The sequence below is a fragment of the Melozone crissalis genome, unplaced genomic scaffold (assembly GCF_028551555.1).
Source record: "Melozone crissalis strain CALT ecotype California unplaced genomic scaffold, PUWL_Pcris_2 ptg000045l_1, whole genome shotgun sequence".
NCBI classification, from domain to species: Eukaryota; Metazoa; Chordata; class Aves; order Passeriformes; family Passerellidae; genus Melozone; species Melozone crissalis.
Genome location: NW_026535823.1, coordinates 24,812,691 through 24,838,290, shown reverse-complemented (window position 1 = coordinate 24,838,290; position 25,600 = coordinate 24,812,691). Strand labels below are relative to the sequence as shown.

The 25,600-nt window shown below is 53.1% G+C and overlaps 2 protein-coding genes across 2 annotated transcripts; both read left to right on the top strand.

The window, feature by feature from the left end:
- The first annotated feature begins 1,998 nt into the window (after window positions 1–1,998).
- On the top strand, window positions 1,999–10,562 carry TAL1 (TAL bHLH transcription factor 1, erythroid differentiation factor). Its single transcript, XM_054286042.1, has 4 exons — window positions 1,999–2,012; window positions 4,652–5,080; window positions 5,822–5,913; window positions 10,035–10,562. Exons 1-4 carry the CDS (start codon window positions 1,999–2,001, stop codon window positions 10,451–10,453), a joined length of 954 nt encoding a protein of 317 aa, XP_054142017.1. The 3' UTR covers window positions 10,454–10,562.
- On the top strand, window positions 10,453–19,011 carry LOC128942859 (translation initiation factor IF-2-like). The gene is made up of 3 exons (XM_054285503.1): window positions 10,453–10,524; window positions 17,505–17,551; window positions 18,324–19,011. Exons 1-3 carry the CDS (start codon window positions 10,453–10,455, stop codon window positions 19,009–19,011), a joined length of 807 nt encoding a protein of 268 aa, XP_054141478.1.
- The last annotated feature ends 6,589 nt before the right edge of the window (window positions 19,012–25,600 follow it).

Below are 25,600 nucleotides of genomic sequence, written 5' to 3'. Positions count from 1 at the left end.
CTGACCGCTTTGCTTTGGCTCATTTCGGTGCTCCCCACCCTGACTGAAGGGTTTGATCCCTCTTCAATAAATTAAAAATGCGGGCCGGAGCTGGGCTGAGCGCGGCCCGGCTCCCAGCGCAGCGGGCCCAGGCACGGCTGGGAATGGCCCTCGGTGCTCAGAAGATGCTCGGCTTCCTAATCTCCCCCGCCCAGCCCCGGCTGTTCTATCTTTAACGCTTCCTGTTGCCGAGAGGAGCCGGCTCGAGCATGGCCGTGTTTCCTGGCGGGAGGCACGGCGGGCTCTCCGGCGCGTCGTGACCGCCGCCGGCATCGTGCGGGCTCCTGCGGCCGGGGCACGGCCCGAGCCCGTGCAAGCCTCTCCCACGGCCGCGGCCAGAGCGGGAGGCTGAGGGGAAGGAGTGAAAGGAAGAATAACAGCTCCGGCATTTCCCCCTGAGCCGGGCGCGCAGGTGGCGGGGAGACAATGGCGACCCCCGCGGCCCGGCCCCGCCGCCGGCCCCGCTCCACGGCAGGTGCGGCCGGGCCGGGCCGCAGAGAGCACCGGGGGTGTCCCGGGAGGGGCTCAGCCCGGGCCCCTTCCCTGCCGCCCCGTGCCCGCCGTGATTTCGTTGATTTTCGGGTTCCTGGAGCCCGAGCTCTCCAAACCCTCTCCCCGCCGCCGCCTTTGGGGCCGCGCTATCCGCGGGTGCCCTGAGGAGCGGGGCTGGGACCCTCCAGCCACTCCTGCCTCCCCCTGTCCATGCCGGGAGCCTCGGGCATTTCGGGGAGCTTTCCACGTCTCCTGTCGCTTTGGGACCGCCGCGCAGGGCACCGCGGCCCCCGCACCGCCCGCTCCGGGGGCACAGGGCTCTGCCCAAACCGGGGGTCCGTGTCCAGCCCGGGGGTCCCTGCCCAGCCCGGGGGTCCGTGTCCAGGCCGGGGGTCCGTGTCCTGGCCGCGGGTCCCTGCCCGCCCGGGCCCGGAGCTCTCCGGACCTGGCTGAGCCCCTGCCCCGACGGGGCGCGCAGCCGGCCCCGAGCTCCGGACCCCGCAGCCCATCCCCAGCCCCGCTGGATGCCCCGCACTGCTGCGGAGCGAACCAGGGCCCTTTTCTCCCTTCCCGAAGCCCCCCTCCTCCAGGGTCCGCCAATAACACCCCAAATTTCTCGAGGTGCCGGCTCGGTACCCGCTCCGCTCAAGGTGCCCAGCATCCCCCAGCTCGGCAGGGATGCTCGGCCTCCTCCCACCCCAGAACGGGAGATGAGACAGGGAGCTCGCCCCAGTTCAGCCCTTCAGCAAAAATACACAATACTGGGGGGGAAGGCTGGGGATTGGGGCCGGTTTTCTCCAAAACATCTCATTTCGATGTGCTTTATTTACCTCCTCTTGTCCCAAAGCAGCCCACACCCTTTCCCCCTCTCTCAACATCTCTAACAATTTATTTTGGCTCATTAAATTTAATTAAGAACGGAGTAGGTGTTCCATATTTAATAATAATAATAAAAAAAAACAGCAAAAAAAGGAAAAAAAAAAACAAACTAGGGGCATAATAACCTCCAAGAGGACTAAAATAAAGAATCGCTATTCAGATGCGGGCAGCCACAGTGCAATTTTTTATTACTTTTTTTTTTCTTCTTCTTTTTTTTTTTTTTTTTTTTTTTTTTTAGTGTCTTTTTAAGAGCATCTAAGCACACACACATAAAAAGCTAGAAGGCATGCATTCCGGAGTTATTCCTATGCATATCCCTGCAATAATTTTCCGCTTTCCTTCGATAAAATTGCCAAATAATAATGAATCATTTCATAAATAATGGGTTTAGAAGCTTATCAGGGCAGGCGGGCCACTGCTGGGGTTTTATCTCTCTCGGCCACATTGCAGTAGTGTTCCGCTCTCCATACTAAATAGGAAACTGGACGTGATGTGGAATTAGAGCCTACCCAGCTGAAGCCACCCAACACTTACTACAAATATAGCCGCGATGCGTAGGCCACAAAATGGCTCCACTCACTTTTCCCAATGAAAAGCAAATGGTGAGTAAAGAGGAATCGGCTCCGCACGAGTCTGGGCGCTGGGGGCGGCGGGATGCGGGTTTGGGGGGCTCCGGAGGGCAGCGAGGGAGCTTTTGGGGGCTTCTGCCCCACATGAGAGACGAGAAAAAACACAAAATCTCTTCCGCGGTTGGGTTTTAATCTGTTTTATTCTTTGATGCGGGGTCGGTGTGGAGGGGAATCCGCTTTCCCCTTTGAAATCGCGGGGTGCGGCCGCCCCACGGCGCCGGGGCTGCGGCAGCGAGGGACGGGCCGGGGGCGCTGGGGGCGAAGCGACCCCCGAGCCCGGCTCCCCCAGCCCTCCCCAGGGACAGAGAGCGGGACACGGCCCGGCCCACGGCCACAACCCGAGCGCCGCTCCCCGAAACCCCCATACCCCGCTCCCCGCCGCCCCTTCGTTTTGGGGCGATTTCCCTACAAAGAAAAGGTGCGCTTTAGGGTTGGAAATTTCCTGCCGATCGGCTGCTGGAAAACAAAAGGATTTTGCGAAGCAGAAACCAGCGGGCGGGTGTTTAATGCCCCCCCCTCCATTTTTTTCTAAACGAAACCATCCCAATTTAAGGCAAAATTCTGCTGATATGTTTGCGGTTTTGCGTATTTCGTTTTTTAACAAATGCGGGAACAGACGGCATCGGGATTATTCATTTTTTTACGAAGGGGAAAACCTAATTTTTGGTGATTTCGTTGGCGGGGCGAGCCGGCCTCACCTTCCTGTGGCCGGGCGGCGGGGAGCGGGCTCACTCCGCCGGTGTGAGCTCTCTCGGTTGGTTCCTCGGCCGGTAACCGGCCCCTTGAGGAATTTAATTTGCCCCTTTAGGAATTAAATTTTCCAGCCGGACGTGGGAGAAACGCCGCCGCCGCTTCGTGCGAGCCCATAGGGAGAAAAACAACCCCGTGTCCGGCCCCGTCTGTGATTTCCTCCCGGGAAGACAGGGCTTGCAATGTGTCCAAAAAACCACCCAATTCGCCCCAAATATAGGGCGCTTTTTTTCACGCCTTTTCTTTTTTTTCTGTGTTTATTTTTATTTTTCCACGCCAGGCCATGGCCGTCGCTCGCTGTGGCCCCGTGTGCGAGGGGGCGGCGGCGGGGGGGGACCCGGGGGTGGCCGCTGTCCCCTCTCCCAGGGGCCTCCCCGGAGTGTCGTCCCCTCCTTCCCTCTCCCCTGCACCTTTCTCCCTCCGCTGATCTCCGGCAATCCGGACCCACGAGATCCACCCTCTCCTTTCTTTTTTTTTTTTTTTTTTTCTCCCCCCCTTCTCTTCCTCCCAGGATTTAGCAGTTTTATCCCGATGCGGGTGTCCTTCCTCTCTGTAAAGTCGTAAGTACCTTGAGGTGGGAGGAGTAAATTCAGCCTGACACTGAGAGCGCTTTTGTTGAAACAGGAGAGACTTGCGGTGTCCCTACTTAAATATGACACATGTGAGTAATCTCTTCCTATACAATATCGGAATAGGCAATTAGATTTTTCTTTCTAGAGGGCTGGCGGGAAGGTGGCCGGAGGGAAGGCAGAGAACTTGTGCTTTAGATTGGGTGGTTGTAATTATTTTTATTTTTCAGAGAGATAGTGATATATGGCAAAAAAAAAAAAAAAAAACAAAAACAACAAAACCAAACTAATTGGGTTTTTGTTTTGGTTGTGTTTGTTTTTATTTATTTTTTGGGTTTTTTTTCCTCGCGACTCAGTTTATCAGAAACGGAATAAAAAATAACCCGAGGCAAAGGAGCGAGAAGGATGGGTGGCAGCTCTCTGCTCCGCGAAGCTCCTTATTTATATAAGAAAATAATAATCAATCAACCAAAACAACAACAACAACAAAAATATCCAAAAACGAACGAGGGCATAAGTGGGAGATAAAGCATAGAAATAATCGCGATATCTGCCCGAGGCGCGAGGTGCCCTGTCGCGACAGCGTTTGTTCTGTAGGAGCAGGGGGACAATGCTGTGCGTGCGGCCGCGGCCGGGCCCCTTCCTCCTTCCTGCGGCAGCGAATGCGCGGGGGGATTGACTCCGTTAGGGGCTGCGTTAACCCCCTCTCCCCCAAAAAGTGGTTTCGGGTATATTTCGATAGTTTATAAATAACAATAAAAAATAACCATGGGCGGAGAAGGGGCCGTCCGTGAGGCTGAGGCCGCTACCGGCAGGCCGGGCGGTGACCGGGCTGGCTCCGCAGGGCAGCGAGCACCGCCGAAACGGGTGTGGGGGACCCCAAAACGGGGAGAAATACCCCCAGAAAAGCGGGGATGGGTGCTGGGCCTCCGCCGTAATTTGGCCGCACAATTTGGCCGCACAATTTAACCCGCACCCTCGGGCGCTGCCCGTCGGTGCCGCTGTGAATCTCCGGCTCCGGCCCGTCCGCACCGTGCGGGGCCGGGGCGCTGCCAGACGTCAAAGCTCCGCTCCGCCAGCCTCCGTGACGTCACGGCAGGGCCGGGGCGCCCCGTGACGTCACGGCACCGCACGGCTCGGCGGGGTGGACGGACAGATCGCCCCCCCTCCCGCCAGCAAACCCCGAGTTATTTGGGGCGATCGGGAGCTCCCCCGTCTCTCCCCGACGACGCGCGGGCCCCGTCGGGCGGTGCCGGCGCAGGGGCCGGCCCTGAGCGCTGCCTCTCTCCGCAGGACGATGGACAGGCCTCCCGCCCCGCCGCCCCCCAGTGACCCCCGCGATGCCCGCCCCGCCCGGCGGCACGACTCGGAAGCGGAGCCCACGAGCGAGCCCGAGAGCAGCCGCGGGGGCATGGAGGCGCCGGCGGACCCCCAGCTGCTGCTCAACGGGGCGGCCAAGGAGGCGGGCCGGCCCTCCCCCGGGCCCCCCGCCGCCGCCGTGCCCGTCATCGAGCTGGTGCGCAGGGGGGGCTCCCTGGACATAAAAAGCCGTGAGGCGGCGGGCGAGGCGATGCAGAGAGCGCCGGGAGCCGAGCCGTGCCGCGCCGCCGAGGCCGCCTGCGAGGCCCGCATGGTGCAGCTGAGCCCCCCCGCGCTCCCGCTGCAGCCCCCCGGCAGGGCCATGCTCTACAACCTGGGCCAGCCGCTGGCCACCATCAACAGGTCCGTGTGTCCCCATCCCCGTCCCGGAGCGGTGTCCCGGGGTGTCCCGCGCGGTGTTGGGGCGGCGGGAGGAGCGGGGTGGAGATGCGGGGGCAGGAGCAGCAGCATCCCTTCGTCTGCGCGGGGCTCGTCGCTAAAATCATCGCGGGTTTGCACGCAAACTTTGCAAAGAGAGAAAGGGGAAAGGCGGGGAGAAAGTCAGAAAAGAAACGAAAAATTCCTTCCTCTAAGGAAAATAATTTGAGGCGTAAAGTCCTGGGTAAGAGCGAAAGGGTCCGGGAATAAGCGGACGAGAACCGGTTTAGCTCTGCCGAGCTCCCCGGGCTCTCTCTGTTCTCCGACGAGTCCCGCAGATGAGCGAAGGGACAGCAAGGCTCTGAGAGGGGCTGAGCCATCCCGGGGGTGTGCGGGGACAGACCCCCCCTCGCCTCCAGGGAAAAGCTGCCATCGGGGGACCGAGCGTGCCCGAAGTCCCGGGAATGGGGGGATTCTTTCCCAAATCCACAATCCTGGACGCCCCACGCCGCTCACATCCCCCTGCCCGCGCTGGGCTGGCGTCTCTCGCTGCGTGTCCCCGGCTGGCCGCGTGTGCTGCCACCGCACGACCCCGGGCTCGGCTTCGTGAGCCGCGATCTCGCCCCGAGGTCACGGAGCAGCTCCGCTTCCCGCCCGCCCTGGGACAGCCCCATCGGGTCAGGGGATGTCGGTGTGTCCTCACGGCCTGTCCGCCTCTCTTTGCAGCGGGTTTTTCGGCGAACCCGACTCCTTCTCCATGTACGGCAGCAACCGGGTGAAGCGGAGACCGTCTCCGTACGAGATGGAGATCACCGACGGTGAGAGAATTTCGCCCCTGCGCCGCATTTTGAGGGGAAGGGATGCCTCTATCTGCCATGGGGGGAAAGTTCCTGCACAATGCCGCACTCTGGGACTAAACACCCAAAAAATAAAAGGACGAAAACCTAAAAGCGTACAACGGGAGTAGGATGCCCAGGAAGGCAGGGGGCTCTCCGGTAAGCGGAGCCCACAGCGGTTCCCAGCAGCGTGCTGGGCGAGTTGCCTTCACCCAGCACCCAGCTCAGCCTGTGGCTAATTACATCCCTGTTCTGCGAATTGCTTAGAGATTAAATCCGAAAGAAGACAATAAATGCGTGTCTTTGTTGCGGTGCGGATCAGGGCCATTGCCATTGTGGTGAGATGTTGGGTCTCTAAAACCCTTCCAGCCCGGAGGCGTTCGCCCTGCAGAGCCCAGCCTTGGGCAGAAAGGATAACCTGCCTTTAAACCAACACCTGGGTATCCTTCTCGCCTTTTAGGGTTGGCCTGCTCCGGACAGCAGGTTTGCGGTGTGCAAGGGGATCTCTGCCCACGCAAAGGGGCACTCGCAAGAACGATTTGCCCGTGGAAGGCCGGCCTGTTTATGTCCGCAGTTAACAGCCCCTACACACGAGATTCGCTGAAACGCGTTTTATCTTTAGGAAACACTTTATTTCAATTGCTGGACAATTAATTTTCCTCCTTTCCAGCTAGCTGTCCCTTCCCTTCTACCCAGCTAATCTGAGATCAAATCATAACCTGCATCAGTCTAAAATAATGCATTCCGAAATGACAGGCTCAGGGCATTATCGGCATCAATCAGAATCCTCTCCCCTCCCACTCCTTTCAGACTGCAGCCCCGTGGGACAGGGGATGTTACAGCCCCAGCGCAAGAAGGGCTTTTTGTCTGGGTTTTAACATTTATGGGGAAAAGTCCATCAAATCTCGGTGCCTGACTAAAGCTTTGCACTTGCTATTAAATTAGGCATTAAGGATTACAGAAATACTTGGTTGTAAGTTTTTGAACACATAAAGTTTTGGTGCAGGCGTACAGATTGGGCCCAATCCTGCAGGTTCTTGTTCATGTTCAAGTCCAATTTCCAAGATTGGACTCAACATTTTTTTGAGGGGAAAAAGGGTATCAGACTATGTTGTGTAAACAGGAATAATTTGTAGGAATGCACATCCCATGCTGAAGTACCTGTGTGGTTTGAGGCACTTTGCTCATTGCTGGGATGGGCACCTGATGGGTGACATCCAGGAGCATCACTCTCGAGGGTCCTCAGCCCTTGGGGGCTGCAGAAGGGCAGGAAAGTCTTCCCAGACACTTTGTGTTTGTGGTTTTTTCTGTGAGACAATAAGTGGTGAGGTTTTTGCAGTAGTTCTTTTTCTATTTTATGGAAATTTTTTTCCATTTAATATCTTTCTTAAAAATATCCAGAAGTGAAGATAAAAATGCAAAAAAGTATCTCTAAAAAGGTACGTCCTGGAACTTTGGAAGATCTTCTTTTTATTAATTTCCCTCATATTTCTAATTTAAAAAGAAAAGCATCAGTCAATCCGTTAGAACAAAATCCAAGCAAAAAAAATTCTCATCTGATTGCTTGAATTAATTATGAGGCAAGTTTTTTTTTTTTTAATGAGAAGTAGATTTTCTATTATAACACAGCTATGGGGCATTTTAATTTCCTCCACTGCTTGACATGTTTTGGCCAAAGCCTGATCTCTTTCTGAAAGATACGTTTAATTCAGTTGGTGCAGGAATCAAGAATTTGACTGGTGTCAGAATTTGTTTTATATATACTAAAGCTTGATTTGGGTGCCTCTGGATGAAAATGAACAGCTGGTTTTTTTTTGTTTTTTTTGCCTGATTTCTGACCAATTTATGAATAGATGCCTTTTAGTCATCAACTTTCAGTGAACAGAAACACATATTTGAAGACTGAAAGCCTCTTGAGGATTTTTTTTAATGAGCAGTATCCAAGGTGTGGTTATTTCTCATACCCTTATGGGAGTAAATAGCTTTTGAGCTCCATCTCTTTCTGGATTCAAGAGCAGGGGATTTGTATGGAAGTACCAGTAAAGTGTTAAAAATGTCATATTATTTTAGTAGGATGTAGCACATTCTTCACTGCTTAATTGGCAGTGCTGCTGAGATCCCTTTGGTCCCTGTCACCTTCCCCACAATCCTGCGGCACAGCACACATCAGGGACAGGAAACCTTCCCTTTGCATGAGTTCTTGTACCTAAATTCATACCGAGGGCATTAGGTGCTGTTTGGGGGTGAATATTGCCTTTATTAAAGTATCACACTGGAATCCTAGAGGTCAGGGAGGTGTTTGCCATTTCTGCATCCCCCAGCTTGTCCCAGGGGCTGTTTGTGGCTTTAGGGGACTCCCAGCTCTGAGTACACCGTGAGGAGTGAGTTGTGAGGCTGCTCACACACTGGAGAAGCTAGCATGCTTTAACTGGCTGATTGAGTGTGTGTTCCCATGCAAACCCTGCAGGGCAGGGGGTTCTGAGGGCTGTGCTGGGCTGCAGGGACCCAGCTTCCCCCAAAGAAAGGAAAGCACGATGGTATCTGATGGTATCTGATCGGCTGGAATGAGGGATTCCACTTCTCCTGTTGTGCAGGGTGGGATTTGCTGAGGTACAGCCTGCCCAGCATACTCATAAAAAGTCCCACCTGTTTGGTTCCTGTGCCACAGCCAAGGCAGCCAAAAGTTTTGGTAGAAAATAATAAAGGTGTTTAAATGTGCCCTGGGGGGCTGGTTCCGCTGTGTGCTGTCGGAACTGTGGCTTGAACTGCTCACCAAGGCCAGGGACTTGCTCCCACCAGGAGGGAGAGGTTAGGCAGGTGTGACAGAGTGGGGAATACAGGACAGAGATGGGGGAATGGGAATTCCATGGTCCTTTGGGGTAAATCTCACCAATATGTAACCTGCAAGGCTTTGCTTCCCACTCTGTGGTGATTTTTCATTGTATGTGATGCTTCCTATCCCATGGGAGTTTCTGCCCTGGTCATTCTTCCAGATTTTCATGAGATTGATGTGACCTTCCATTGTTGATGTCTCCTGGAGGAGATGATGGGAAGGATGTAATAATAAAACCATCTTGTGGTAGTGTTGCCTCACGTGAGCTGGTTTCCATGGACCCCAGGACCTGCAATCCTGATTTACAGCACTGCTGCTCCTGCAGAACAGTGTTTTTCAGCAGATGTGCTTTTGGGTCTCTCCTAGCACAGAGACAAAGCTTTTCTCATGCACACCAGGAGGTGCCCTGATGTGCTGAAAGGAGAATTGGTGTGCTTTGTGCCTTCATCCTGTGTAGCATCCCCTCTCAGAAACATGGATGTAAAATTTCAAGGTGTAATTGGAGGTCACATGTAGTAAGGTCAAATGGACACCTCCAGAAATTTGGAGTCCCTTCTCAAATCAGTGTCAGAGGGAGTTTTTGCCCTGTGGCAGTGATGACAGAGAGCAGGCAGCCCTCAGGTCAGCTGTGAATCTGTTCCAAACAGTGATCACTCTTCCAGCAGGACACTGCCTCCACTCTGTGGTCAGTGTGGTCATTTCCTACCTGTCCTCATTGCTATGGGACAAATCCCACTACCCCATTTCATTCAGAGGCTGCTCCAACCCCCTGGTCTCTCTCAGCAGGGAAGACCTCTGGATCTCAGAGTTGTCAGAACCTCTGCTCAAGCTGATTTCCCCCCGTCCCAATGGTGTGTCCTTTAGACAATTTTTGGGATTGAAAATAAAATGTCTAGTGAGATAAACTTTTGATAGGACCATTGTTGCTGAGTTTCCCTTGTTGATGAGTTGAGATACCCTAAAATTATAGCAGCCTTCTGCACACATATCATGGTCTAAGCCTTCTTCCTTGGAGAGGTAAATTTCGATATCTGAGGAGACATTCAAAGACATGCAACTCCATTTTTCCCCTTCCATTGGATTGAACAGAAGTTACGGCTTTCTCAGCTCATGGGGTCAGATTCCACTTAGCTGGAAACTCTTGTTTCACTGCCTTGCTGATTAAACCTCACTACAATTAGTGAGTTAGTTAATTTGCAAAGCAGTGACCTATTCTGCAAAGTAATACGTGTTGAACCCAGCTCCTAATTGTGCGTGGTTGGCATTGCAGGCCCTCACACGAAGGTGGTTCGTCGCATCTTCACCAACAGCCGGGAGAGGTGGAGGCAGCAGAACGTCAACGGGGCCTTCGCGGAGCTGCGCAAGCTCATCCCCACCCACCCGCCCGACAAGAAGCTCAGCAAGAACGAGATCCTGCGCCTGGCCATGAAATACATCAACTTCCTGGCCAAGCTGCTCAACGACCAGGAGGAAGAAGGAAACCAAAGGGGCAAGGTGAGCAAAGACTCGGGGATAGTCCAGGAAGACCTCCTGCAGGACATGCTGTCCCCCAACTCGAGCTGTGGCAGCTCTCTGGACGGGGCGGCGAGCCCGGACAGCTTCACGGAAGAGCACGAGGCGCTGGACTCGAAGCACACGCGCAGCCTGCACCACGCCATCCTCCCCGTAGAAGGCAACGCGCAGCGGTGATGACCCCCACGCTGCTCCCCGAGGGCCACGGGGGACAGGCCGGGCCTGTGCAGCTGCTGGAACTTGTGCCTGTGGGATTTGTGACTCTGCCTTTCCCCGGGAGCTCGCTCTGCCCGCGCTGGCTGAGGACCAGCCCAGCCCAGATGAACGTTGGGGGTTTAGGTACGCGACCGTACGGAGGAGAGAAGCGTTGAGGTCGTCTTCATTGTACAGAACTGCTGGGGATGGGACTCTGAGGAGGGGAAGGAGACGTGGCTGGCGCCTCTCCAGCGTTTGGAGGGTTCCCAGACCGCTTGGTGAGCGTCTCTTTGCAAACATCCATCTGGGTGAGGCATGGAACTCCTCTTCCTCTGCCCGCGGAGGCCGCCGGCGCTTTCCAGCTCCACGTGGTGCTGGAAACTGCTGCATCACGCCAGTGCTGCAGCGCTCCTCCAGCCTGAGCACATCCAGCTGGTCTGAGCAGGAGCTTGGCCACATATTCCTGCTGTCCGAGAGCTTTTGACTGTATCTTTTTAAAGAGGTGAAAAAATACCCTCAGCAAAAGAACTATTAAAAGGATTTAGACTATTTCTTTTTCTCTCCTTTTTCTTTCTTTCTTTTTGTTTTTTCCCTTCCCTTTCTTCCTTTCTCTTCTATCTGATTTTGGATTGTTTGGGCTTGTTGTATTTATGATGTGGGATTACTTCCGTTTAACACTGTCATGCAGTATCCATGAATGAAAAGGTACATAGGTATTTTCTGCCACCCTCCCAGTCCCTGATCCTTCTGCTGGTTACACTCAGCAGGTGAATTTCAAGCCTGCTGTGGTCTCCTAGGGTTTTTCCAGTGGTTTCTGTGGGGCCAGAGCTTCTCTCCAGAAAGATGAATTTCAGAGTTGGTAAAGGAAGAAAATATTTTCTAGTGAAGTATCTCTTTGGACTGGGGGATTTTTAAATTCAGAAAAGCAAAAAAGAAAAAAGGGCAAAAAGAGTCAATGATGTATCAACAGCGTGCGTGTACATAGGGTTATAAAAAGGTTTTTTGATGGTATGCTTTGAATTTTTTGGTTTTATTTTGTGAAATGGTGGTTCAGCTGTGCCAATGCCCACAGTGTGGACAATAGTGCTGGATTTATTCTGGTCATAGGAAGGTCCTTTCCTGTTGAGGCTGGTGGGAGTCCACAGCCTCTCTGAATCTTGGGGGAAGCAGTAAAAGAGTGGTGGGATTAGCCTGCACTCCTGAGTGATAAAATTGCTGCAAAGCTGATCTCTGTGACTTGGCTGATCCCCTGGCCCTGCTGCCCCCCAGGAGGACGTTTGGGAAGCGGGAGAGCAGGGGAGCAGGAGGCTGCTGCTGCTGCAGTGGGAGCTGAGAGCCACACTGTGCCACCCCTGCTGCATCAGGCCCCCTCTCACCAGCCCATCTCCTGAGCCTGATGGAGCAACTGCCCCAAACCCATCCTGTCCCTCTGCACACATGTCAGGGCACAGAAATCCCTACCATGATACAGCAGGAAAAAAACCCCAAACCCACACACAAACCTCCTTTGGAAGGGAATAAATCTCTCTGAGTGGGGACACCTTCCACCACACTCGTGCCTTCCCAAGGATGCTGAGGTACAAGGGAACACAGGGAATTTGAGTGGGTGTCTGCAAGCCCATCCAGGCTTAATCCAGAGCCCTGTCATTTCCATCCCTGCTTGGTTTTGATGCCTCTTTGTAAATAATAGCGAAGAGTCTGGCATGTGGCTTGGCATGTTAGGCAGAATTAGTTGCCTGGGAAGGGATCCTGGCCCATGCAAGGATTTCCAGCATAGCACCCAAATTTTTGGAAAGCACCAATCTCCCCCATCCTGAATTGGGGAAAACTCTTGGGTCTGGGTTGCCTGTGCAGGGTTTTTTTACTAGAGGGGGGACCAGGGAAGGTGCTGGGGGTGAGGAGGCGATGCTGAGGGAGAGGTTGGACTGGTACTGGTGCCAGGGCTAGGAGAGACAAGCAGGGGGCTGCCAGGGTGCCCTCGGGGTGAGAGGGGAGTAGGGGGGGTGCTGTCACACAGGTAAAGCCGCTCCTGGTTCCCAAATAACCCTGGGTGGGAATGTGGGGGTTTTAAACCCTTGTTATTAACCTGACGCGAGAAAATAAAATAATTCACCCTCAGAAACCCCTCATTCCACACAAACCCATTGCTTCCTGTCTGTGTCTTCTGGGGAGCTGCACACTTGGGGAAATGGTACAACCTTGTCAGCACCCCAAACACCCCCAGGCACCGAGCAGGGAGTGCCGCAGGTCCCCGGGGCATGTACAGTTGTACTTTAATTGTGATTTGAATGGTACATTTCCTCTGCCCACCTCTCCTCCTGCCTGCTTCACCTCTCGCTCTGTGGCCCATCATCTCCATTCCTGTCGGGAGCAGCGCCCTGGGGCAGTGTCGTACCGTGTGAGTGAATTCCTGCCTTACGGATTTTGGTTTTTTCAGCCCCATCCCTTCCTCTTGCAGCCCCCCCCCCCCCCCCCCCCCCCTTGGATTTCTGCATTTTTTCTGCAGAAATGAAGTAACCAGACCTGGTACCCTGAGTCTCAACCCACTGTGGACGTGCTATTTAGAAAACACATTTGTTGTAATGTGTGTGTACATATAAATATATATATATAATGAATATATCAAGAATATTTCTAAATAAAGTTTTACAAAGCAGCCTCCACTCGCTGTCTGCCTCTGTCCCACCTCATCCCTCGAATCCATCATTAGTTTGGAGCTCCATCCCTGAACGCCGTGGGGTGAAGATGCTGGGGTGGCACACTCCCTACCAACCAAAGACATGAACAGGCAGCAAAAAACGAAAAAACGTTGCAGAAGGATCTGCTAATTATGTTTTTTTTTGCTTGCTGGACTCACACGGTCCAGCCTGGGCGGGGGAAGAGCTGGCAGGAAGGAAGGCGGGCGATGAAGCAATGCCCGCGGCAGGAGCGTTACCAGCCACCCCTCCTCAGCCAGCTGCCACTGGCGGGTCCCCCAAAGGCTCCCGCGGCCTTTTCCCTTCCTCTGGCCAGGCTGGCTGCGCAAGGAAGGGGCTGCTGGGGGCCACGCCACTTCCCTTTGCGCCAGGGCAGGCGTTCGGCCATGGTTTAACAGGCAGTGAGAGTAATTCCTCTTTTTTAGGGGAGAAATTATCACAGCCACGTGCATAAGTGCTTTTAAAAATATACAGCACTAATTTGACAGTGTTTAAGGCTAAGCAGTTCACTGAACATGTGTGTGTTTTAAAATATATATATATAGAGAGAGACACATATATATAAAAATAAATTTATATATATATGTATGTATGTGTGTGTGTTTTAAAATATATGTATGTATATATATAGATACATATATATGTATCTATCTATCTGTATATATATCTTATACATATATAAAATATACCTATAATATATATATTTTTATAGATATGTATTTTTTTATATATATATGTATTTATATATATCTATTTATATATGTATACAGCACCATGTTGCTGATGGTGGCTGACAACACACTGAGCACAGAGCAGATGAGCAGGAATGGTACCACAAGTATTTTCTTGACTTTAATTTCTATGAATTACAGATTGTTGCCTATTTAAACAAACCTTATAAAGCATCCCTTGCTTTTTTAAAGCCTCTCCACAAAAGTTTCACTGCTAACTTCATCTCCCCATTAGCCTGGGAGTCAACACTTGCTTTTAAGTTTTCCAGGAGGGACATGGGGGTGTCCCCTCACAGCCAGGCTGAGCAGAGCCCCGGAGCCAGGGCCTGGGCTGGTTCCATGCCAGGCTCTGGGACAAGGCGTGGGGCAGGTGTGGGCAGTGTGAGGCTGCTGGGTGCTTATCTGGAGCTGGGAGATCATGGCTGCACATCTGGGTTAACCCCTGTCTCCTGTTGTGCTGCCAGCCCAGCAGGAGCTGATAGCTCACCCACTGGTTATCTCTGCCTCCCACCTCCTGCCCCTCTCCCTCCCTCCTTCCATTGCCTGGACAATTCTCCCTTCACCTCCCCCTCCTGTTATTTTGCTTTCTTCAAGTAAAATATCATTGATAGCCACAAGTATTTTGCAACCAGCAAAGGAAAAAGCATCCTTAAGGGAAAACCACCTTCAGGGTGAAGGCTTCAAGCAACTCTGTGCACATTTATAGGTTCCATAACCTATGGAAGGGGCTGAGAGGCTTCCAGCCCCACCTGCTCCATGGTGGGATGGTCAATGTGCATCACTCCTGATTGACCCTGGTGGTGGGGACACCCTGGGTGCTGCTCTGCTGGGACAGGCTCCAGGGCTGTGTCCTCAGGTGGTGGCTTCGTGCTGGCCATGCTGGAAGAAGCATCTTTCTTCCATCATCTTTTTCTCGTGAGCATCTGGACCTTGGTGCTGCTTGGCCACCAGAATGCAAATGTCAGAGAAGGCAGCAGACATTCACCTGCCTTTGTGTTTTTGGTGTTTTTTTTAAGTAATTTTTTAAAGCCCTTCCCATTCTTGTCTTCCAAAATTTAATTCATTTCTCACCAAATGGTAATTTCTTTCTACAGTCATGTTATGTTGCAAAGGGTGATGTGCAATGCTCTGTGGATTCAAATATATGGGGAAAAAACCCGCAACCCAACCCAGTTTTTTTTCTGTTCATGCAAAACAGAAAAGAAAGCTGGGGAAAGCACCCTGAGGTCCTGGTTGCCCCTGCATGGAAGGGAAACAGCCTGGGTGCCATGGGTGGCATTGCCCTCAGCTGGGACAGTGCTGGGGCCCATCTCTCACTGCTGGCACCACAAGGTGACGGGGGTTCTGGTCCGTGGGGCAGGAAATATTCTGGCAAATAACAGTTTCTTCACAGAAAGAAACCAGAAATATCCAGTTTCTTCACAAACTTGAAACAGATGCATTTAAAGGTGTTTTGTTCATCCAGTTTTGTCATGTGCTCCAGGAACTGAGTGACATTCAGGCTTCCAGTGGCAGGAAATTTCCCTTACAAGGGCATGGATGACGCTGGGGAGTGAGAACAGCAGGACTTGACATTGAGATAAAATTGAATTAAAAACCAGAGAGAAGGTGGGAGGATTGCATATACCCAAAATGATGAAAGAAGAAACACAAAGCCCCAAAAATCACTCCAAATTCGGGCAGCTACTATTCCCCAGCCTCATTATATGTTTTTAATTATGGCCTTTCTGGCAAAGCCACGTTGAGGACAGCCTGGCACTGGGAACACAGCCGAGGCCAGGAGCAGGGACCTGCTTCATTAGGCGCATTCCCACATAATTGAATCAAAAATGCTCACGGAAACGGCAGCACCCAAACATTCCCACCCCGGCAGCCCATGAGAAAGCTCCTCCTCTTCGCTGTGACAGGCGAGGTGACAACAGGAGGGAGTAATTGATGGCTCTCTGGGACTGCTCGGGATGCCCTCCATCCCGAGGCTCATCCCTGACATTCCCAGCGCCACACAAAGGCCGCAGCCGGCCGGTGGTGCCCAGGGGACACGGCGCTGTCACACGGAGATGAGCAGCGAGCAGCATCCTCTCTCTCCTCCCAGTCCTGTTTTTTCTCTCTGGTCCTCCTGCCTCTCCTTTCACCTTATTACTCGCTCTCCTGTTTTTTTAATTTTTATTTTTTTATTTTCCATCGCAAAACTGGGATGGGAGAGGATGAGGATGCTTTGAGACCACAGGGGCAGCAGCGGGGACGTGCACCACTGATGAGGATGCAGGAAACCTCCCGGGGTGGCTCCAGCACGCACTTTCAGACTTGTCCCCCCGGTAGACATTCCTTTTCCCTTGCTCTTGGAGCTATTCTCAGCCTCCCCAGTGACCTTTCCGGGGAACAATTTGCCATTGTGTTTTGGTGAAGCCCAGTCTCTATTTTTACACTCTGTTTTGCTGATGCGGGCACAGGGAATCCAGCAGGAAATGGGAGGGAGCGTCTGGAGCGGGTGAAGCCCCGGCGCTTTGATGTGAGCCCGGCCGGCAGCACCTGGGGGGCCCGGGGGCTCCTCTCCCGCCCATCCCTCGGGCAAATCCCGCATGGCACCAGCGTGATCCGGCCGTGCCGAGGTGGCAATGGGCCCTGCAGCAAGGGGATTTTGGCACAGGGGCCGGCAGAGCTGTGGTGGGGCAGCACTCCTGAGTGCGGGTGGATTTCTGCTGGGCTGTGCAGCTCAAGGAGTGCTGGAAGGAAGGGAAGGAGGTGACTGCTTGGCTGGGCTAGGAGAGGTTTGAGGGCACGCTCAAGGCTGTCAGGAAAGGCATGGCAGAGCACCCTGGCTGCACCTTGTGAAATGAACCGGCAGGTCTTTGTGTGAGGGGCTGTCAAGCCGTGCTCCTTCCTGATGTGGGACAGGGAGCTGGGCTTGTCAGGAGTGAAAGGCTCCAAAAACACCAAGCATCCAGCCTAGAGTGGCTAGGGAATCGTGCTGCCTGCACGCCCCGCTCACCCCGTGTTTGTGACTGGGAACAGCAGTGTCCCACTCCAGATGTACATCTGGGAAGATGGCCAAAGGCCAGGGAAGGGAAGGGAACGTGTCCAAGCCTGCAGCTGTTCTGCTTCCACCACTGTCAGCACCTGCAGCACAACCCCTGAGGCAGGACCCTGCTGTCAGGGCTTACCCAGAGCCCACAGAAACCAGAGGTGAAGCCATCCTGCATGTCTGAAGGGTCCAGCTGTGGTCTCACCTACGGCCTGTCCAAGGCTGCCTGGGGGATTGGGAGACAGAGGATGCTTTCAGCAGCTGTCCCATCTCCAGAGCACTTTGCTGGCTGTGAAATATCCCTTCACACGCTGCTGTAGCTGAAACAAAACACATCCACACCGTCCCAGTTGTGTCTTGCCACCATCCAGCATTGCAGCACCACTGCTGTGAGCATCCAGCCTGCTCCATCCCCAGGAATGGCACTGGAAGGGGAGCTGGAAGCTGGCAGGAGTGTCCTGGATGGGGTCAGCAGTGTGCCACTGTGGATGCTGTGGGTGGCAAGCACCTGCTTCAGGTGGGGAAATCTCTGTGCTTGCCAGGGTTGCTGTTGGTGAACTGGTGCCCTGTTTGTGCTGGGCCAGGGTGAGGAACAAGCCTGGGTGAGGCTCCAGTGTGGGACATCGCTGAGGTGGGTTGGCAGTGACACATCAGCACAGCCACCTGTGTGACAGGGAGTGACAAACACACACCCCACAAATACCTGTCCATGCCCAGGACAGGTGGGTGTGCACTGACCTGCTCAGGAATGCTCTTGCTCTGTAATGGTGCACCAACACAAACATTCCTTCTTGCACGTTCCATTCCTGTGGGTGCACCCATGGATGCACATTTGTGGGCAGTCCTAAACACACATTTGGATGGATGTGGACATACAGTCCTGCACGTGTCCTTGAGCAACCCAAGCCCATGACGTGCTCACACGTGTCCCCCCTTGCACAGGGACAACGCTGCCCTGCTTGTTGTCCCCACCACACAAAACTCCAGGGTGGCTTTGCTTTTGGCTGCCATCAGCACAAATCACTCACAGGCTGCTCCCTGCCTCATGCTTGCAAACCCTGAGCTGTTTTTTTTCCTTTCTGCGTCAGGTGGCACCAAACCACCCAAGGCAGGTATGGATGTTTTCTGGGGTATTTCCAGGGCGCAGGAAGGCTGAGCTGAGCCGGGGCAGCCGTTGCTCCTATCTCGGCTCCCTGCCCATCCCTGGGACCACCCTGCAGCTGGCCCCATGCTACTCCGAGCTGCTCCCCTCTATCGCTGCGTGCAGGTGCCGCGGGATGGGGATAAGGCCCTACACCCATACAGAAGGCAGAAAGGCGGTGTGAGCGGGAGGGTGTCTGTCCCCTCCTGCGGGGACAATGTCACAGCACCAGCGCCCTGCCCGCTGCTCCGCTCTCCAGCAGGAGCCCCCGGGGCTGTCCCACTGCCCCGAGTGGGAGTCCCACCCGCGGGTCCCACCCGAGCCCCCACCGAGCCCGGGCGGGGTTGCGCTCCCCGGGCCGCCTCCTCCGGGCGGGCGCCTGCTTTGAACAGGCCTGGGGGAAGCCCCGCTCGCAGATAAACGGAACATCAATCGCACCGCAGCCCCGGCGCCTCCCGCCGCGGGGCCGGGCCGAGCCGCCGCGGAACCGGAGCGCAGCCGGAGCAGCTCCGAAGCGGAGCCGCGGCCGGGGCGGTTCCGAAGCGGAGCTGCAGCCGGAGCGGAACCGGGGCCGTTCCGAAGCCGAGCCGCGGCTGGAACAGAACCGAGGCGGTTCCGAAGCGGAGCCGCAGCCGCAGCAGAACCGGGGCGGTTCCGAAGCTGCCGGAGCGGAGCCGGGGCGGTTCCGAAGCGCAGCAGAACCGCAGCAGAACCGGGGCCGTTCGGAAGCGGAGCAGAACCGGGGTGGTTCCGAAGCGGAGCCGCAGCCGCAGCAGAACCGGGGCGGTTCCGAAGCGGAGCAGAACCGCAGCAGAACCGGGGCGGTTCCGAACCGTAGCGGTCCCTCCCTGCCGCCCCCGGCGTTGCCGCCAGAGGGCGCCGCCCCCCGCCCCGAGCGGCCCCGCGGGAGCGCCGCGCCCGCCCCGCGGTTTGCTCATAACGGGGTTTAATGTTCATCATGTTTTACAAATAAAGTGTGTTACAGACTGTCCTTTCCCATCCTCCCTTTCTCTGCTCCTCCCCTTCTCCATTCCTCCCTCTCCTTTTCCCCTCTTCACCCTCCACAGGTCTTCCCGTGATGATCGCTGTGTTAAACGCGCTGTATCTGAACACTGCAGCTATTTTCCCGCAGAATTTTGTATTCTGGGGTAGAAAGGCAGAGAGACAGCTTTGGACACCTGCTGTTCCCCCAGCTCGGCCAGGCTCTGGGGGTCTCAGTGCTCTCTGCAGGTTCCCATTCCCTGGAATGTGAGGGCAGGGGGTTCTGTGCCTGTGGTCAGCAGCTCCCTGTTGGCTCTGCCAGAGGAGCGCAGGCAGCCAATTCTTCTGGGATTTCAGCAGAGGTGAGGGGACCCTGTGAAGACTCACACTCCCCAGTGGCTGTGCTGATGCCCTGCTAATTACTGAGTCCCGCCAGTCCTGGAAACAACCTGTTCTCCTCAGTCCCAGGCAAAGGCATCTCCCAGGGGTCTTCACCTTTTGTCCTCAAAACCTGTTCAGGGCTGGTTCCGAGAGGAGCCTGTTCTGAGCTGCTGTGGCACATCGGCACTGTTCGGCATTGTTCAGCCCTTCCCCATCAATCCTGTGTCTCCTGCAGGAGCCCTGGATCCCTGTGCCCATCACAGGGTACTCAGAGTGTCTGCAGCAGCATCCTGAGGGGGCCTGCAGCCTCCAAAGCTTCAGGAATGGGTTAAGCTTCCCAAAAAGCTCTTCTAACTTCGAAATACCCTGAGAAATGCCTTTTTCAGGTCTCTCACATGAAATCCCTCTGGCCTTTCCATGTCCCTTCCATTCCCTTTCCCAGCAGCAGAAGTCACCGCTCTGAGGAGACGAGGACGATTTCCCCCTCTCCTCCATTACCTGCATCTGTTTGCTTGGTTGGCAGCCAGAAAAGTGACTTCATGCATTCAGTCTTTTTTCCCCCTGCCCTTTATTTTTCATTTTATTTTCCTGCTAGCCCAAGGCTCCCGCCCGTTGTAGAGTCGAGGGGGGAGCGTTCCGGCCAAATCCTACCCTTGTGTTATGGTAATCGCGGCTGCCACCCAGCAGATGCAGCTCGCTGAAATGAAAAGGCTGTTTAACAGGCAGGGAGAAGGAGAGGGGAGCTTTTGTGTGGCACTCGCCAGGGTTGGAGTACACTTGTAAAGCAACAACTGGAGCTCGTTGAAAAGAAGTGGAGGTTATTAGGTTCATTTCACTTACTGCCCATGGCCCCGTTATTTTTTTCCCCTTCACATTCCAGGTTTTTGCCCTGGTTCTGAGAGGGAAGAGGAGAGAGATGCACCTGAAAACCTGCTGCCTCTGCTGCTGGCCATGGAAATAGGGCTGGTGCCTGCTGGCAGGGCTCTGGTTGATGCTCAAAGTTCAAGGATATTTAGGATGGTTTCCTGTATTGGGGATGCTCCTCCCTCTGCCCAGGGTCTTTTCTTTTTCCCAGTGAGGATGTGGGGATGAAGGAAATCACCTTCCCCAGGTGGTGCTGAGCAGGGGTGCCCTACTGAATGCAGGCTCTTCTCTACCCTTGGGGACCTGGACAGTCATGCAGGGTCATCCCAATCATGGACCTGGCCTTTCCTGGTGCTCCTCTAGGTTCCAGGATGCTTGGTCCTGCCTGTTGTGAGACAGCAAAGTTAAGAAGACTCAAAAGCACATTAATTGTGCTGAGAGATACCAAACACAGGGCTTGTCAGCAGCAAAGGTGGTCCAGAATTTGTCAGAGCTTGGACAGCAATGGGTGGCTGATGGGGAGAAAAAATTCAAGTGACTGCGGAAGCTGGGATGGTATTAAACTGCATCCTTGGGGGTTATAGTCTTGTTTTGGATGGGAGAATGACAGAAAGTAGTGCCAGGGGGTTTTTATCTTCCCCCAGGTAAGTGGGGACAAGAAAATTATTAGATGGTTTAGATTTCTGTCCCTGGTTCCCTCTACCTACCTATCCACCCTTCTGTCTCAATGCATCTTTCACCAGCCTTCTTTGCTCTGAGAAACAGCAGCGATCCCCTCAGATGCCAGCAATAAAATCAATACATTCCCTCTCCAATTCAGGTAGCTGTCCATAAATCCTCCCAGCTTCAGGCTGGTCTCCCAGGACTCCCATATCAGCTGGGAACCTATTTAATCAGTGAGATGATCTGTGCTGTCTGTTGCCCAAGGCCCTTTGCACTCTTTGTCTCCTGCTGAATGATGCTCAGTCCCCGAGGGTTCAGCCAGCCTGGCCCATTCTGTGTGACAAGGCTCAGGTGAAAAATGCCTGGAGCTGGCAGTGCCCAGGCTGCTGAGAGGAGTCCCAGCCCCTCTGCCAAGACTTTATCACCACCCCATCTCCCCCTGCTTGGCTCTCTGCAAAGCTCCATAAACCCACACCAGCGTGAAGAGCACCCAGCCTGGTGCCACGGCAAGAGAATTATGGCTCTTTTTGGGAGGGCTTGGCAAGGGGTGTATGAAACCACAGCCTCCCCCTCCTGGAGCTGCAGGCTTGATTTTCAGCACATTTTAGTGGCTGGGAATCAGTTCCATGCAGCAACTTTGCTGAGGGACCTCTGGAAGAGGTTTTCCATGCTGATCCAGCCCTTGGAAACACAGAAGTCAGCATTGCTTAGGATATGGCCTCCAAGAAACAAATCTAAAGCTGCCCCAAAGCTGCAGGACTCTTGGATTGGTTTCCAGCCAGGGAAAGGCTGCAGTGCCACCTTTAATAGCTGAGATTCTCTCCCAGGCTGTGTGGAAGTTGTGCTGGAGATGCTTCCCCTGCTCTCCAACATCCTGGTGAGATCCTGCCAGGTCCCAACCCCATCCAGCCCTGGCCCAAGGGGTCAGTGTTTCCAAAGGCTTCTGCACTCCATAAATCACAATTTAGCACGGACCACCATCAAGACAGACAAAGTAACCTAATCTGCCCCCATATTAGGGTGCTGGAAAACAATAATCCAAGAAGGAAACACATTATCTGGCCTTGTTACTTTACAAAGTAATTTAAATTAATTTTTCCCTAGAGTGGTTAGGGAGCACTGCAACTTGCCCTTGTCTATTCTCTCCAGCTAATGAAGCTTTACCAGAGCCTGCTTGTGAATTCCTATTAAGACCTCATATTAGAGGTTACAGGGCAAAGCAATTTCTGCTCCTGGGAAAAATGCCTATGAATTTGTAATTGTAAGTCCATGTTTGATAGGGATTAGCATCTGAAAGGGGTAGAGTGGTGGGTAGCAGAGAAAACATTATTTCAATTAGCTGAAGAAAAGCAATTTAACATCTGATTATAGTTTACACTTTTAATTTTCTCCTATTTTTTCTCTATTTTTTCCTAATTTTCTGGCATCTGAGGTAATTATTTCCTGAAACTTTCCACCCTCACCAGACCAGCCATCTTTCCCTTCTCCTCCTTTCATCCATCATAGTTGAGATTCACATGTAAATAGTTGCTGAGGTGAGTTTTTCCCTTTCCCTTCTCTCCAGATCCACTGAATTTGGGGCTGGTGTAGAGGATGCTGTATCAAATCACACTGAAATGGGAAATGATGTTTCTCTTCATGGCAAGGAGGTGCAAGACGAGGAAGAGGAGGCTTTGCTCCACATCCAGGCTCACATCAGGCTTGTGCCCAGCAGCTTGACACAGTGCCAGTGCCTGACTCTCCTAGGCAGAGCCCCAATGCCTGAAGATCCTCTCTGTGCTCAGAAATCACTTCCAATTCCCTCTTTTCCTTAGCCTGGAGCTCAGCTGTGCTCCATCTATTTTCTCGTGGCTTCTTGGTCTCCTATTTCCTAATGACGATGCAATCAGTTTTCAGGCAGGAGATTCCTCGTGAGGAGGCTTGTTGTTATTTAAGGGAGATCATGAAATCCATCCTTAATGAAAGGACAGGAGAAAACCCTTCCACCAAGTTACACTGAAGCCTGAGATTATCATTTTTATGGGCTCCCAATCTTTCCTGCCTCATGTCTTATCAGCAAATGCAGCTGGAGGCTTCAAAACCCTCCCAGCTTGCTGCTGATTTTATGGGATGAAGATTAGAGATGATCGGATAGCGAATTATTCATTCCATTCGATATCCCTGGGCAGGAGGGAATATCCAGAGCAAAGTCAGCTCCTTTCTCCCTCCCTGAGCATTGGGAACCTTGCTATCTGCCACTCCAGCAGCACAGCAGCGCTTCCCCCCGTGCTCAGAGGTGATTAGGGGTGCAGAATTCCCTCTGAGCAGGTGGAGCAGCCAGGGGGAATCACAGAGGCAGTAAGGCAAAGCAGAGGCAGGTACGGTTTCTTCTTGCGGCAGGGGTTTTTGGTTTGATTCCTCCCGGCCCTCCCAGGCAGGGTGGATCATGTGGGTGTTTTCTCAGCCTGATTTTCCAAGGTTCTGGGGCCTGAGGCTGATGTGAAGGTGCTGTCAGAGGCCTGGCAGCTCCTGATGGCAGGGACAGAGGAGCAGGGAGCTCAGGGGGGACAGGGGAGAGACCCCAGAGCTGCCCTTGGATGGAGGAGCAGCAGCACAGGGAATGGAGGGAGTGAACACTGCCCAGAGATCCACCCCAAAATCAGCTGGTGTAAAAAACCTCACCCAGAATGTCCCATGAAACACCCATGGGCCACAGAGGGGCTGCTGAGCAAACCTTAAGGGCAACGGAAGGCCATGGATGCCTTTGCCAAGCCATTGGCACTGGGGTGTTCTACATAAATAAGAAAATACACATAAATAAGAAAATACATGGCAGTCTGAAGGCGTTTTTAAAGTGGAGAAGGGGGGTACAGAGCTGTGATAGATGAAAACCCAGAGCAGGAGCTGGCTTTTTCTGCTGCCTTTTACCCACAGTGGCACACTGAGCCAAGAAAATGCCCTTTTCACAGTGGTTGTAGCTCCTGGCTCTCTCCTGGCAGCATCCAGAGCAGGCAGGATTTGAAAGAAAAGTGTCAATGGGAAATGGGAGATCCCTGGCACAAGCAGAGAATATTTGGTTTGGATGGTAGATGTCAAAAGAAACAAGAAATTTTACATTTGATTTGTGTTTGGGATTTTTTGGTTTGGTTTTTTTTCTTTTTTTTTTTGTTTTGTGGGTTTTTTATGTTTATAACAACTATTGAAATGTAATAAATTTGTAATTACTTTTCTATGAAAAACCACAATCTTCTTTAGGGAATGTTCAGGTTTGCTGTTCTATAGTATTTTTTATTTTTATGGCTTTGTCTGGGAGACAGGGAGGAAATGGAGAGGATGAAAAAGGGAAGGAAGGAGGGAGGAAGGAAGGAAGTGAAGGAGGTGAAGAAGAAAGAAAACGATTTCCATTAAAACACAGAGTCCCACAATGTTTTTCAAAGAGGCATCTGTGCTTTGAGATGTATCATCCAGGAACTTTGCTTTGAGCAAATATTAATTTTTCCTAAAAGTTATGTATTTTTTAGGGGAAATAATCATCAATTTTTGGAGTATATGAGTGTAAAGCCTGAAATTCCAATCCCTGCTTTGTGTAAAATCTGTTGTACAGGCCACTGCTCACGTGGGCCCTTGAAAGAGCATTGAGCTGGCTCTGGCTCCACTTGGCTTTGCCCAAATGCTGCCAGGGGGATTTGTCCTTCTGTGCCTCAGTTTCCCTCAGCACTAAAATGGACCTGTAGGGCTTTGCCTCACCGTGGCTGGGTTTTGCTGGAGACTTAAATGAGACAGACAGCACGATTTCCATCAGCCAGCAGCAGAAACACACAGTTATTTGTCATTGCAGTTCCCAAGCCACAGCCAGGATGCCAAAAGGAAAACCTGGCTGGCAAATAATTTGTTGAAATGTCAGACTTTGCCCCTGCAGTGAGGCTGCTACAGTGACTTGCAGCTTCTCATCCCCCCAGGCCAGACCCAGGGATATGCAACCAAGGAGGTGCCAGGGGAGCTTTGTCACAGAGGCACCTTCCTTCCTAATGGCTAAATGTGCTTTGGAGCTTTGAGATAAGCACTGAGTGATTCCTTGGCCTCATCAGTGAGCCAAAAATCATTGACTTGTCTTAAACGTCATAAAAATGTGGGAACATGCAATTGGTAAAGTATTATTTGCTCCTCAGGATGGAGCTGACAGCAAGACCACTGTATGAAAGGCACAAAGCCCTGCCTTAATCCCAGGGCTTGGCCTGTCATCTCCTGTCACCATAGCACTTGGATGGATCGTTGAGACCTCCCTGTCTTTGGGAAATCACCCCAAGTCCCTGGAGCTGTGCTCTGCAGAGCCTTCGGGTGATTGCACAACCCAGAATATGGAGGAGGAACCCAAGGAGCCAGCCCCAGGCGTGGCAGGGAGTGGACAGCAGCAGCAGAATGTCCCAGACCTTGAATTTCCTGGGGGCAGCAGCAGGACCAGCTCCTCCAGGACTTCTGATCTGCTGATAAAGCCCTCTGCTCCAAACAGCCAGGCTGCCTTTGCTGGGTTTTTGCAGAGAAAAGCAACAGGCAGGCAGCAAAGATGGAGAGCTCTGCACGCTTTCCCCCTGGCTTTCCCCAGGTCTTGGGGAACCCAAAGTTCACTCTCATTTTGACTCATTCACAAGCCATTCCTTTTCCTCTGTGACA

Bases quoted from the DNA above. Each gene is read 5' to 3' on its own strand.
- TAL1 (XM_054286042.1), top strand. The intron at 5,081-5,821 runs GTCCGTGTGTCC...CTCTCTTTGCAG, and splicing joins CCGCTGGCCACCATCAACAG to CGGGTTTTTCGGCGAACCCG. The intron at 5,914-10,034 runs GTGAGAGAATTT...TTGGCATTGCAG, and splicing joins CGAGATGGAGATCACCGACG to GCCCTCACACGAAGGTGGTT.
- LOC128942859 (XM_054285503.1), top strand. From the start codon at position 10,453: ATGACCCCCACGCTGCTCCCCGAGGGCCACGGGGGACAGGCCGGGCCT. The intron at 10,525-17,504 runs GTGGGATTTGTG...GTGCTGGGCCAG, and splicing joins AGCTGCTGGAACTTGTGCCT to GGTGAGGAACAAGCCTGGGT. The intron at 17,552-18,323 runs GTGGGTTGGCAG...GCTCTCCAGCAG, and splicing joins CAGTGTGGGACATCGCTGAG to GAGCCCCCGGGGCTGTCCCA.